The 15,172-nt window shown below is 38.0% G+C and overlaps 1 protein-coding gene across 3 annotated transcripts in view; it reads right to left on the bottom strand.

The window, feature by feature from the left end:
* Positions 1-15,172, bottom strand: part of TMTC2 (transmembrane O-mannosyltransferase targeting cadherins 2) — a 258,351-nt gene that overhangs the window by 97,160 nt on the left and 146,019 nt on the right. For all 3 annotated transcript variants that reach the window (XM_068667510.1, XM_068667501.1, XM_068667492.1), the window contains exon 3: positions 7,562-8,390. In XM_068667510.1, coding sequence (XP_068523611.1) covers positions 7,562-8,390 — 829 coding nt within the window. The remainder of the gene's footprint in view (positions 1-7,561; positions 8,391-15,172) is intronic.

Genomic DNA, 15,172 nt, shown 5'->3' with positions numbered 1-15,172 from the left:
CCCAACCCTTAACCATACTGGAAAAAAGCATATTAGTTTTTGGCCAAAAAAAAAAAAAACTGAACTTAATCCAATCCACATAATATTCTACCAACAAAACCAACCAGTCAAACAAACAAACAAAAAAAACACACACAAAAACATCTCGCCAAAGCTAATCCCCGCTTGACCAGGGGTGGGTTTATTTGCATTGCAGTTTTTAGCAGAGATGAGTCTGTTGAATGATTTTGCAGAGCACCTCTGGAAAGGCGGGGGAAGAAGTAACAGCCTGATGAGTCTGTGTCTCAAAACAGGGTAACAAGAGTCCATGTCTCAGAATTGTTTATTTCTTTAAATTCTTAGTATATGCAAAGGGAAAAAAAAAAAAAAAAAAAAAAAAAAGAAAAAGTCTAGCTAGTAGTTAATAACAGATTCTCTTCTTATCCCCCTGCTATTTAGGATTCACAGATCAGAGGTGTTGTTGGACTATGCTAAAGGAAAAAAACAAACAAACAAACAAAAAAACAAAACACATATATATACTATGCTTATTTCCAGTCCTCTACAGACACAAAGGAAGAATATTGAGCTTTCTGGTATCCTGCTGAAGGAGAAGCAGATATCCCACAGTGACTTGGGTTTCAAAGGAAATTACAGCACTGCTGAAGAACTGAAAGAGAGAATACTGTCACTGGAGAATAAATTCAGGCTTTGAACTGAAGTTTAAACCACTTTCCTTCAGCTCTCCAACATATTTAGCATAACCAGACTGTTTTGCTGTGGCTGGGTTGCCTGCGGGATGCTCAAATGCTCCAGATAACTATGGCTGTTTCCCAAACAACTTACTAATGGCCATTCCTTCTACACTTTCTCATTGTCCAGGGCAGCAGTACCACCCATTTACAGAGCCCTGCACTATTTTCAGTCTACTATTTTTATTTAACTTACAAACAATTCCATGCAATTCACTTACTAAGCTTTCTCTTTTAAAGCTGTTAAGGCTGGCAGACAGAAAAAGTATTTTCTATTTATTTTGAGAAGTCTGAAACATCCTGTACAACATTTATCCATGAAATTCTGACATTTTGTCAGGGAAAAACAAACAAACAAACAAGCAAAAACAAACAAACAAACAAAAACAAACAAACAAACAAACAAAAACACCAAATTGGCCACAGTATATCCTATATAATTTATATACAACAGCAGAACTATATAGACATAGAAATTTATATATCGCTAATGATATTTTAAAATGTATTACTATTGTCTTAGATTTTTTTTTATATATACGTTTTTTTTACTTACGTAAGATATTTTAATTATTGTGTGTGTTTCCATGTAGTACAGGAGCCAGTACATGGGTTATTACTGATGGCTGGAAACACATGACAGAAGTTATACTTCTTTTACAGTAATTTCTTCTTTAAAATAAATAAATAAATAGCCAAAGTTGAGTTTCTGAGAAAGGCTGAAAATAATAATAGAAGCCAGGGAAAATAACCATGCAAAACTTCGTCAAAAGATTAAATACCAGAGCATTCTGGTGAAGGTGCTATTAATAAACACATTCAAAGAAGGCCATACCTTAAAACATCTCTTCTCCTTTCATCTCCTATAAATATATTAATAATCATGATATTAAAGATATAAAGATAGTTATAATCATGGAAAATATGGGTTTAATGCACCCTTTTTACTTGAAGGAAATATTCCTTCTTCACCTAGTTTATTACAAGATGTTATAACTACTTTCCTCATTGCACTACTAGTTGCTATTTTCATTGTCTCTTGAAGGAGGAAGATGGGACTGCTTACTGACAGCTACTCCATTAGCAAAGAATTATTTTTTAAGAGCAGATAAGGATAACAGCAGCAAGCTGTCAAATCAGATGGAAACAGCTTCTAGTATTTTCTTCCAGCCAAGTGCACAGAACCAGAGCACACAAGCTCTATGCTTACAGGCACGGATTTTTATTTATTTATTTTATATCACAGGAACAACTCTTGGGTGAGCAAAATTTGGGTACTTTTTCAAAAAAATTTAAACTGGGGACAAAATTAACTCATGAGTTATTGTTTTGGTTTTGCTATATTTGCACTTAAAACAATTTCTAAATTAAATATGTTTGATTGCTGCATTAGTAACACCAAACTAAAGAGGAACTTAACCCTTCAAATGATTCAACGTGGATAAAAAAAAATGAAATTTGTTATTTTGAAACATATTAAATACAAAGTATTTTTTGCCATTCAGATGAAAAGACAAGCATACTGATGCATAGATGAGATGACATAAGCTAAACTTATCTTTAAAAATTTAAAAATTCCTGAAATGTATTTAGCCGATGGCATTACAGCAAACTAAACTCCAAACTAATAACACAAAATGGAATGTAAACTATACATGATATAAAAATACAATTAGTACCTCTTATGACTACTCAAATGAGTATATAGCTACTCTGTACTTTTTTTTTTCAACTGAGAAGTTTGACAATGGCTGAATTCAGACTCATGTTGACAGTCACATGCATGTACAGAGGCAGTCCTTACCAATCCTATGCTAAATTATTGATAAGAAACGAAACAAACAAAAAGGTAATCACCCATGAAGTTCCAAGTTTTAGTTCCAACTAAAACTGACCAAGGTTGAATGCAATAAATAAATAAATAAAAAGCAAAGCAAGTTCTACAAATCTTCTACACGTGCAAATATAGTGGGATGAGGCAGAAAGAGGAAAGTAGGATAGATAAGAAGCACTGTGGTCAAGAAGAGTATTTCATGATTAGAATATCTTCTGAAAACATTAAGCACAATTGAAAAATTCATACTGAGAAGAACTGAAGTATAGGAAAGAATGGAAAGATAGAAAGTAATAGGCTATATATTTGTATGGAACAACGTATGTACTCTTCTATGTCAACACCATGTCTTGGTCTTAACTGCTGCCTGCTGAGAACAACATGATGATAGATGTTTAAAAGCAAAAATGTCCTGAATGATTTTGCCAGGAGGGATTTTTTGTTTTTAAGTCTTCATGTTAATCACATATCAAGAAAATCTATACAATTTGACTCCATCATTGGAGTTAATTTTAACAAAACTTAACCCACTCACTTCAACTTTGTTTTCATGCAACAGATATTAAGGATATTATTTTTTGTTTGTTTGTTTGTTTTCTGCAGAATAAAAATGACTATAATCAGGAGGCCCAGTCTTTTTATCATAACAGAAAAACTGATTCAGGAAAGGACTATAGCACATATTCAAGTCCCACTAACCTGCCCAAGATGTTTCATTAATATGCAATGGAACAAGGACAAACATCTGAGCAACATGCAAAGCTAGTTCTGAACGCAAGAGCGGTAATGCCAACTTCAGTCAATGACACAAATACAGGGCTTATCAGACCAGGTGTGAGCACCACGATAATGCAATAATACTGCTTCTGGGAGAATCTCTTTCCTGTTACATATTGCATTGCAAAAACAGTAGTCACATATATGAATTTAGTAAGACTTGAATACATTGTTGAAATTAAGCATCCACTGAGGAACACTACACCATTTGGTGTAGCAGGTTAACTAGCTTCAGGAAAGATCTTCAAAGTTCACTTACAAATTTCATGGTAAAAAACAGAAGACTAAAATTGACTAAAATTTCATCAGTAAATATGATTAAGCAATGGATATCTCTGCAGCATTCTAACAGCCTAAGCCTCTCTGTTATTTTCTATTTCTTTACTCAGTGCCTTTAACAGTACAACAAACATATCTGAACATCAAAGATCATTATGATAGGGACTCCAAGGTACAACATGGCCTCGAAGTAAAAGACGATGCTTTTTGAAGCCTACTCTTGGTGCTAAAGAGAAAACTTTAGCTAACAAGATGCAATGCCATTATAATTTCATATTAAACACAAGGTAACTATCAGCACAGAATGACTCACAGTCTAATTGGAAAAGATGTGACAGCTACCACCCATTTTTAACTTTGTGGTTTGTTTTTACATTTTGGGAGGCTTCCTTCATTATAAAAGAATACTCAAATAACATTAACTGCTTTACATCAGTTTGGCTGCTCATTAAGCTGAAGGTAGCAGAGAGAAACACTTGCGCCTTTCCCTCCCTTGTGTCAAAACATGCATACAACCACTTCAGGATCTATCAACTGCATTAATCAATCCTACCTATTTTTCCCCCAAGTGCTAAGAAATCATAAGGAGGCAAGGCTCAGATCACTTTAAAGATATTTGAAATACTAGCCATAACCACCAGAGCAGTAGATGAACAAGTCTGGTAAGAGATGCAGCCGTGGAATCCCCAGTCCCCCTCCAAACCCCCTCAGGTGATGGGAGCTGAGCACCAGCCTGGGGATGTGCAGGGCCTTGGGGAAGCCTCACCAGGGCCTGCCCAGCTGTCATGGAGTATTTTTTGCTTATTTGGTTTAGAGGTTGGGCTGTTGTACTTTTTTTTTTTTTCTTTGACAGATAAAATGAGCAATACACGCTGCTTTTGAGCATTTTTCCACACTGCCAGTGATTGACAAAAGCAGCCCGGAAAAATGTAGCCTGGAGAAAGGCCGCAGCTGCCTGCAGGGGCCGGAGGTCTCACCTGGGGCAGAACACTGCTCCCTGCCTGCGTGGCCTGCAGGGTCCCAGCAGCTGGCAAAACAACAGCGCTGGCAAAGCACTTAACGCAAATTTCTTCACCGAGGATAAGAGGCCACTAAGCAACTTTGTCTGACAGTCCCACAGCAGCAGAGGAGATTAGATTCTTACACACTGCAACACAGAAGACCTGATTATAAACCAGCACCACACGAGGTAACTCCCTTTCCAAAGCTGTCTGCTGGCACCAGCACACGGATGCACCTGTGCTAGCAGCTTGCCCCTTGTGCAACCTTGTTAGCTTGGCATGTATTAGCCTGGCACATATTAGCCTGGCACATCAGCTCAAGGCCATCGCATGGCGGCATCCAGTCAGGCCAGAGCACAGATGGATCTGGAGTGAAACATTCTGCTCCCTGCTTCAACAAAACTGCTCTTCCCAGAGTCCTACTTCTTTATTGGTTCCTAGAGAGGAGTTCTTGAAGGGGTCCCTCTCTTCACTTTAGCTTGTGATAGAAGAAGCTTTTGTCCAGAAGCTCCTGAGAGAAGGGAGGCGCAGCGGAGCCTGCAGGGAGAAGGACCTCACAGCTCAAAATGATCAGAAATGAGAAAATACTCACGAGGAAAAATGGCTGCGAGATGAGGAAAACAGAGAAATGAGGAGTGGCAACCTCTTCTTAGTAGCCTAAAAGGAAGGAAAACACTTCTCCACCATATCACTTGACTGAACAGTCCATTGTCTTTCTGTATGAATAGCCTATTTATCACTAACATTCAAAAAAAAAATAAAAAAAAGGAGGCAAACAAAAATAAATTGTTTTTTCTATGTCAACCTTATTTAGTTACTGAAGTGTAGTGTGAATTGTTGATCTCTTAATGCTTTGGCTAGATTGGCAGCCAGTCTAGTCCAGTCAGGCTTGCCTGATTGTATGAGAAATAGAAAATACAATTAGCATAGTCACAGCCAGGGATAATCTAGGAAGTATTCACAGTAATGAATAGAGTTGGGTGACAGGTTGCTTTAGCTGGGAGTTTCTGATACCCAGCTTTGTTACAATGTGTGTGGGCTAGTAAATATTCAACAGAAGTTTAACAGGATATTTTAAGGGGATTTACAGTCAGCTTAGTCATGTCTGTATCACCACACTGACATGCTGTCTTTGCTTTTGCATATATTACATTAATGTCAGCTTATATGGCAGGAAACCAGACAATCATATATACATTAGTCTGCACATACTAAGATGTGTATGATGAAAATAGCTCGCCTTGTCTCCTGGGAGTACACTATACAACGGTCTGATTTCCAGACAAAACTGCTGCCAATCCTAAAAAAAAACACTAGAATTTATTTTTTATCACAAAAAATTGGCTCAAAGCAAGCAGACAACTACTAATGCAGTCTGGGATATCTGGGCATCCCCAACGAGAATGAAAAAGGAACATATGCTAACTCTAATCTTTTAATACACACTCTTTTCTTTCCAAGGAATGCCAACTTTTTAATGCAAGCTTTACATTGTCACTAAATTGGTAAGTCTCACTCACTGCATCATATCAGTGTGGCATGCTGTCTTGCTGTTCAGTTCCTTCTCATGTCTTGCCCTCATGCACTCGACTAAGTTTTAGAAATAAAAAAAAAGTAACATAAATTGGACATGCTTGTTCACACTTAATAAAAAGTCACTTACTGCAGCAACAAATTTAATAATTTTAACTAGATTTTTACCTAGGGCAATAAAGCACAAAAAGAAGAGTTACAAAGTCAGACTGATGATTGACAAGCTACTCTAATGCTGCTTTGCAAGGCATCTCATCTGCCAAATCCACTTTTACGCTCCCTATCAGCTCACAGTAACATCTGCATTTGCCTCTTATCATCACAGCTGTTAGACTATGCCATGATATAACTGTCTAACCAAAATGCACAGCTCTGTCAGCAGATGACTTCGCAATCATATAATGGGCTTTTGAGCAGAGAACTGGAAAAACCCGCATGATATGCTCAAGCACTGTCAAATTTTTCTTTCATAGACAGGCAAAGCAATCAGTGATCCCTTCTCACTTCTGATGAATCGTGAATAACGAAGGCTTAGTCAATGCCTACATGGCACTCACAGGTGGTATTTTGACTGTTCTCACGTAAACTTGCTCATGTGCCAAGAGCAGTACAGCCAAGGCAGCTCAGGATCCCAGCTGGATCTGCTGTATATGCTGAAACCACAGAGCCACAGCCAAACATTGCTACCAATCCCTACACTAACCAGTTTACTGCCAGTTTGGATGTGTTTACACTAGCTGCAGTCACATTTCATTAGAGCACAGATACAACCTTGGAAAGAAGTAGCTGGGCAATGTTACCAATGGCTGACATTTATATATTAACATGAAGGTACACGTACTTGACAATAATTCTTTACAGGGCTCGAATGCGGGAGGAACCACAGTCATTTCCTAGGCTGAATAGTATGACCTCATTTCCTCATTTTTATTATGTAGCATTGACGTTATTTGCGTCAGACAAAATTAAAAAAAAAAAAATAGCGACTCCTTAATGTTGTCCCTGACTACTTTTTATATCTTCTGTTCATAGCAAACAGAACATTCAGTGAACATTAGAAAAAAACTCCATTAGGGCGATGGATACCAAGCTCCAAATGGAAAATTACCAGGGTGGAGCCTGTAATAATCATATTCCATCTTTAATGCCAAAATAAAGAACTAAGATCAATGAAAAAGTAAGTGTCCTCTTACCTTTGGGTCTCACTTTCTGCGTGTTAATGCCAAACCTGTGACACCTGATCAAAACACATTCATCCTTTTTCACATTTTTACTGAAGCATATAGTGCTTTAGACAGACATTTCCTGAAGCATCTTCTTCAGAAACAGTTAACGAAATCAGACAATTCAAAGGCAAAGACAGACAGGAAGAAATGAAACATTCACCATAAATAGCAAAAAATTACCTTTAGCAGGGTTTACTTTTATCCCTGACCTATACAGCATCTCCTCATTCTGCCAGTCCCCATTCCTGACAACAGTCTTGAGTCCATAGAAAACAATTAATGCAGCAGTGGAACAAAAGACCAAGTTCTTCAGAAAGCGCTTTTGGGCTTTGACATAAAGGGCCCTGACACCTACTGTAACCAGCAGGCAGAAGCCCATACTAGGAACATACAGCACACGCTCTGCTATTACAAAGCCAACATAGAAAAATAGGTTTGTGGCAGGAACAAAGGGCACTATTAACAAAGACAGAGACAGAATGACAATGTTCTCAGTTGAAGGAAGCTGCAGTTTCTGAATTTCATGCCTTTTTATGCCATTCTCTTCCTTTGATGCGAAGCTCGACTTCCCCTCCAGTGTCTTATATTCCACCTCTGAGTGACAGCTATGCCCATTAGCATTCTGTTTGCCATTCATTACACTTCTCCCATTGCATTCTCTCTCGTTGCCAGAGCCCTTCAAGCTAAAGTAGGCGAGGAGGAGGAGTCCAGCATAGAAGGCCACAGTGTGTATATTCCTCCAGTCGCTGACTGCTTTCAGAAGAGGCACGGCATCCATGGACCAGTCAAAGCTGAGGGTGTCTGGGCAAAGCAACAGCCAGAGATTCTTGGTCGGCAGGTAAAGGAATGTGAGTGTTCGCGTGAGAAAACTGTCTGAGTCAGCTGCTGGATTGTCAGAATTTGAGAAACTTGGGGGCTTGTTACCCATCCAGTATAAGCGGACACCCAGCAGTGCAGTCCCCCAGGAGGTCAATAATCCAATGCTGAAGAAGAGGCTTAAATTCTTCCTCTGAAATAAAGAAAATAAAGAATCATGAGTATAAATTGACACCAGCTATACCAGGTATTTAAATCATAATTCGTTTTAAATCATAAACAAACAAACAAACAAAAAAAACCAATAAATATCTCATACAACTGTTGGTGGTTTTTGTTGTTTGATTTTTTTTCCTTGTAATAAAACTCAGGTATTTTAAGTCTGATGTTTGGCTCAAAAATGTTGATGTTGACCATAAACTGAAAGAATAAGCTCTTCCATTTGAACTGTATCAAGGCTGTACCAGAATCAAGCCTTGAGATCTTAGGGCTATCAGTCCTTGCTTAAGATTTCCCCAAAGTAACTGAATACTGCTCTGAAAATTCTTTATTTTAGAGTAATTTATGGAACCTTACTATGGTTTCCCCATAACCTCACAAATCCTTTCTTTGTTTCCGGTTATGGCTAAAACAACGGTTTGCCTCAACTCGATTTCAAATTTAAAGACTTTTTCAGTTTAATTCTCCCTAATGAACATCTTTCCTAAAGTACTATCTTATGTATTACGTCTAACAAATACACTTTCCAAGAAGGCAAGACACGAAAACAGACACAGATTCCATGTTTAGGTCTTCCTTTCTAATTAATTACAATGAGCATCTGGAGTCTTCAGATGTGCCTGTTACATAAAGCTCCATTTCATTTTGCATCTCACAGCCAAACTTTTTTTTTTCTTTTTTTTTTTTTTTTTTTTCTTGAAGCACACCATATTAAACCACTGCTTTAAAACCTTTCACATCTTTATACCCATCTAAATAACAATATGTGAAGCATTCAGATGTCTCCGCCTACTCATGTCATCATACAAGCAACTCTAAGAACTGCCACTTATTTATGGAATAACTCAATATTTGCCAGCTGGAGCTGCTTGTCAGGCTCTCCCCCTCCCCATTAGAAAACACTTACTTATTCATACACTTGCAGAAACATACCACTTCTGCCTGAATCAAGAAGCAAGGCTTTCTCACCTATTGCTAGGATTGATGAGCTTAAATTCTGCTCTCAATTACATGGGCACCCTAAATGAAAGCTGTTTTGGATTACTCTCTTTTTGCAGAAGTATCTGTGAAAGCTAAAATAACGTGTAATTTTTGTATTTCCATTTCTTAGATGCCTTCTTTAAGAATATAAAAACTATTTGCTAAATAGCTCCAGACACAGTGTAAGCACTTTGATATTATCTCCCCCCATTATTACAAAAAATTATCTGTCGATCATTTTTCATTTTATTAGGTCTGTTTTTGTTTTGTTGTTTTTTTTTTATCTCACACTATGCATTCCTGGGATAGTTATTCACTGTTTCTTTACTTACTCAGAAGCAGGACCTCAAACTGGAATGTTTTATCTTATTTCTTTCAAGCAGTTCATTTTTCTCTTTTGTGGGAGGACTCTCCTCTTGATATCATGAAATATACATGATTTTGCTGCTCTACTTCAGGTCAATTGTTAATAGTTTTCTACTGTCATGTAACCAGTGTTCCAGTAACTTGATGTTACTGGATGTGGTCTAGTCATCATAACTTATTTGCTTAGTTCAAGAAAAAAATTATTCCTTGTCATATTTCTGTAGAGATTCTCCTTGTGAATTTTAAAGTATTTAGTGTCAGTTAGATTAACTCATTCAATTTTGAGGAGATATCAAAGAATGCAAAGGAGGCCTTTGTAGAGAACAAGAGAACAAACTTGTAATGAGAACGACTTATGTATATTTGCATGAAACCCACATAAAAATGCTGCACTTTTTATACATAAAGCGAAGTCTGAGTCCACATATTTCATTTGCCATATTGTATTATTTTTTTTGTATATTTCTATATACTGGAAAATCAATATTTTTGGGGGTAATAAACCAATTGAAATCCAGATCTACATTTTATGATTAATATATTCCCTGGAAAGCCTACTGAAACAACTTGCTTCTATATGTAAGCTGGATAATATTTTGTAACCCATCTCAGACACTGTTCTACCCCTAGCTGCCAGAACTCTACAAATGCTTCTAATGTTATAAAGCTGGGTAAACCAGTTATCACCAAAACTCCCAATTAAATTTGTATTTGGAATAAGAAAATTATCCATGTTCACAAATTTTGTGTGTGTGCAAAGGGGATAATGTGGGGACAAAAAAAAAAAAAAAAAAAAAAGCTGGGAGGAAGAAGATTGGGGTTCTGGTTCATTTGTTTGTTTGTTTAATTCAGAAGAGCAGGTCTTTGCTGAAAAACTACATAGCACCAGAAAAATTAAGACATCCCAAATACTATGCAAGTGAAACTTGATTAACAGACTTTTGTGCTTTTGGGGATTGCTTACTTAGATTGCTTTGTTATTTTGTTAATACTTAACAATGAGAAGGAAATCTCCGTTCCCTAAAGTTCTAACAATTGCACTTTTCAACTAAATGCTAAGAAAGTTCAAATTACAAAGTTCTTAGACAAAGCCATGCTGCAGCAGATATGCCATTCCTCGTGGTTAACAGAGAAACCTGCTAAAAACTTTCAGATCTTCATACATCATAAAACAGTAACAATGAAAAGTTTGCCTCTTGCTCCTAGCCCTAGCACACAAACAATCTGTACCTCAAAGCTAATCCATCCTCACTGCTACAGTAATTATTTACAGCCTTCCTTTTAAGCTTAAATTTAAGATCTGTTAGGTCTGGACCCTCTGACTTTTTGGATGTATAAAGAACAGCATATCTCTATACGCAGTATTGTGTTTCATGCTTTAAGAACACTTTTCTTTTCATTAAGACTTTACACCAGCGTCAAATGAAATATGTAAGCATGCACTTGTGGAGCTCAGAGGTATCCAGGTAGGTGATTTTTCACAGCAACATGTCTATTTATCATGCTGCAGAACACCAGATAACTAGAGAAGGAGCTCTGGCAGATTCCTGAGCTTAATTAACAGACTAGAGGAGTGGAGTGCAGGTATCCTCTTGTTGCCTTAGAGACGAGTGGTTTGCATCCCTCCACTGAGGCTTTTTGATCCATGGGTCTTCTCAAAAGCCAGAAGCTTTACATCTTTTTAAAACTAACCACACATTAACTACAGCTACCAGTAACTTGTGCAACACTGAGCTACCAGTGTAAATTTTTTAGTTTCAGAGAAGATCCTCTGGATTTAGTCTAAAACCACAACTAAAATCCTCCCTAACACCAAACAGTTAAAATTCTGTCATAAAAACTTAAGGTACTTTTTAAGGTACTTTTTTTTTTTTTAATCACACAGATAAAGTTGGCTCAGAAGGAGAATGACAGACTCATTTTGCCTCTCTCAACACGTAACCTCATGCCTTTTGCACGGCTTTCACCTGACTGCCCTAGTATAGACAGGGATAATTGGGCTTAGCTCACATTTTAGCTACAGGGTTAGTATAGAAAACCAGAAGTGGGAAAAAACAAAAAACAAACACATCTGCTTACGGCAATTTGTTAAATAATACAATCAGTTCCTTAGTAGGCCTTTGTCTGCACAAAGTCCTTTCAAAAAGGTCTCTGCTCCCATCAGCACTTACACCAGCAACTCGTTCCCTGCATCTTCTGACAGCCCACACTCCTCTGACTGCGGACTTCTAGTGTGGCCCAGCAGCAGGAAGAGATCGTCAGTAATGCTTGGCAGCAAGGCTTTGGATTACTGTATTCATGAGTCCTAATCCAGCCCATCTGCCACATGTTTTGACACCCCCATAAATCCTATAACCTTCATAAGTAGCCATTTTCTTCTAGGGAAAAAATGAGCGCTGATTTAGATCCCATTTAACATCTCTCCTGCCTGCTAACAGTCAAGCACCACCACTGCGATTTTAGTGTTTGTGACTGCAGAAAACTTTTTCATCTCCCTACCAAAAGCCATCTGCATGACCCACCCACATTGTACGTTTCCCTTACATTAAATCCTAATTCCACACTCCATTATACTGCTCTTAAATATGGCACTGCAGCAGATTGCTTGATTGGGCAGCCCTGCCAAAGCTCCGTCATCACCTAAGCAGTATCCAAAGCATTTTCTAAAGACACTGTTCTTTTAACCTCACCTTGTCCATCTCACAAAGCAGCATTAACTATGGCATGCGGTCAGACGGGCCAGATATCAAAATCACCAGGGCTAAGCACACAGAGGTTGTTATTTTTAGAAGTCGGGAAATGCAGAAAAGAACGTGGGTAAGTCACCAGGCATTACTCACATAAGAGTTTCTTTTCCAGCTTAGAGCTCCTTGAAAATATGTTGGCTTAGGAGCTGGGGCTTCCTGAAGAAGCGGGAGGCTGCCAAGGCACTAGATGGGACTGACAGCATCTTGTTTCTGAAGCAGGTGAAGGCTCCTGGATCACAGCTCTGCCGACCCTGAGTTCACGTTAAGCTCCAAAACCAGCCGGGGCAGGGACAAAGCTCTTTACCACAGCCTGCTCTGGGGCTTCGCACTGAGCTGGAATCAGCTTCCCAGCTCACTCTCCACCTGCCCTGTTTGTTCCCATCCTGTGAGCCACTAAATGGGGTCAGCTCATTTACACCAGTCATACAGCAACAGCTCGTCCCCATCTCTGGTCTTCCTCTGAGCTGGAGCTCCGTCTGTAGCTCGTCCAACACTGTTGCCAATTCAACGACATTTACTTGGTGTTATGAACCCACAGCTCTTCCACAATGAGGAAGTTAGGGCACATATAAAAAAGCCAAAGATTTCTCGTGTATATTTTTCTTGCAATTAGCAAGCAGCACAATTCAAGCAGTGATTATTGGTGTTTACTCAGAATACTAAAATTAAAATTGAGTTATAAATAGTGGTATTTAAAATTTACCATCTTCCTCTATAATCTTTAATGCAAGTCTTTAAATTAAAAAACAAACAAACAAAGAAAAAAAACTTTCAGCCTCTCCTCTCAGCTGAACAAATAGTTCTAAGGACAACCAGGGAAACAATAAATTGTGTTAACAGTAACAACTGCATGAACGACCAGAGGTAATACAGGAGCAGAAGGGACTAGATTAGCTTGATAAATCTGTGAGCATGATCAGTGCAGAAGAGAAGGCTCTCTGCAAGGGATCCATCTGCACAGTCAAATGCAGTGTGACAATCGGGAAGCTAATGATATCTGCCTGGGGTTAATCCATCCATCTGTGGCAGTGAGAACTTAAACACAGGAGGCTGGAAGCCCACTGGGACTGAGACATTACTCTAACTGCCAAACTTCTGAGGAACACTGCCCAACCCTGTTTTTACCAGCACACAGGTAGATACATGGTCCAATAGACATAGCTTTGTTTAACACACATTGTTAAAGAGGTTTTGCAGTGAATGGAGGGTGCTGCACTTTATGCACTAGCCAAAATGCACTTTACAAGTATGTTGCTGGAAGGCAGAACCGAAATTCTGAGAAAAACAGAGTTTCACTAAAAGAACCCTGTACAAAAGGCAGGAGCAACTCTGACTGAAAAAAAACTGCACAAATGTTAGTTGTGGAACAAGTGATGGGCTTTTCTGACAAGCATCTGGGATTGCATTAGATCACAAGCAGCTCTTTTAAGCCACTGCTATAAAGGCAAATGCTATACTGGGACTGCAAATGAAAGCCTACCCTTCTAGACATGTGCAGTAATCCTTCCAGTCTTCCCAATACTAGTAATTCCTAAAACTGTCTGGATCCAGCACAGAGCTATTAGAAATAAATGGAGGAAATAGAGAGAGGTCAGATGAGGAGAATAAGATGGGTTCGTGATCTAGAAAAACATGCCCCATGAGGAAAGAATGAAGAACATAAGCTGTTTAGTCATGACAGCTGCCTGCTAGTACAGAAACGAATACTGCAAACAGGAAAGGAATAATCTGTTTTCTATATCCATGTCCAAAGGATAAGAATAATAAGCTTTAGTTCAAGAAAGGAAGATTCAGGTTACTCATCAGGAGATGCTTTCCTCTGCTAAATATAGGGATGTGCTGGAAAAACCTGCCATGGAGGTTGTCTCTATGGCTTTTTCCTGTCATTAAAAGTAGAGTAAATGTGTAACTTGTGGAAAAGATAAAGTATTGTCTCCATTAACCTATCCATACTCCAATAATTTCTGCATTAAGTACCAGGGCTTCCTGCAATCCTACTTTGTCTTAAGATTTGCTTCACTTCAGTGAAAACATTAAGATGACCCTCACACTTTGTTCCCCCTGTCACATTAGCATCTTTTTCACATTTCACATATTTCTAAAATCCATCTTTTACAAACATATATTTTTGCCCAGTGATTACAAGCACATATGAATCCATGCCATTTTAAAAAAAAACAATACTAAGAAAAACCACTCAATCATACACATTATAAGTTGCGCTCTTGATCCATCATTTGATGGGTGATTGCTGTCCTTAAGACGTTCTCTCTTCCTATAGTACATTTCTTAAAACTATCGTATATAAATATTCCTACAAAATTAAAAAAAAAAAAAAAAGCAAAGACTAATGAAAAATTATCTGGGAGAGTCAATTATTTCTAATTTCTCCAGTAGAATGTAAAATCTATTTTTTCTGTTGTTATATTCTCTCTGCTGCCCTTCTCATCTTGTCCATACATATCCTTCTACCTCCAGATATATGCATACATATTGCATGGAAAAATAAAAATTAATCACAGAAAAAGACAGATATTTTGTGTTGAGTGTTTTAGTACAACATCAAACAATGTAATTTCTATTTACTATAAAAATAATAATAGTTCAGGCTTTCTCGTTGGTAAAAATGGTGGCATTGATGTCAGCAATTTACACCAAGTAA

The sequence above is a fragment of the Anas acuta genome, chromosome 1 (genome assembly GCF_963932015.1).
Source record: "Anas acuta chromosome 1, bAnaAcu1.1, whole genome shotgun sequence".
NCBI classification, from domain to species: Eukaryota; Metazoa; Chordata; class Aves; order Anseriformes; family Anatidae; genus Anas; species Anas acuta.
The sequence above is the reverse complement of the archived record's forward strand: the minus strand, read 5'-3'. Positions and strand labels throughout refer to the sequence as shown.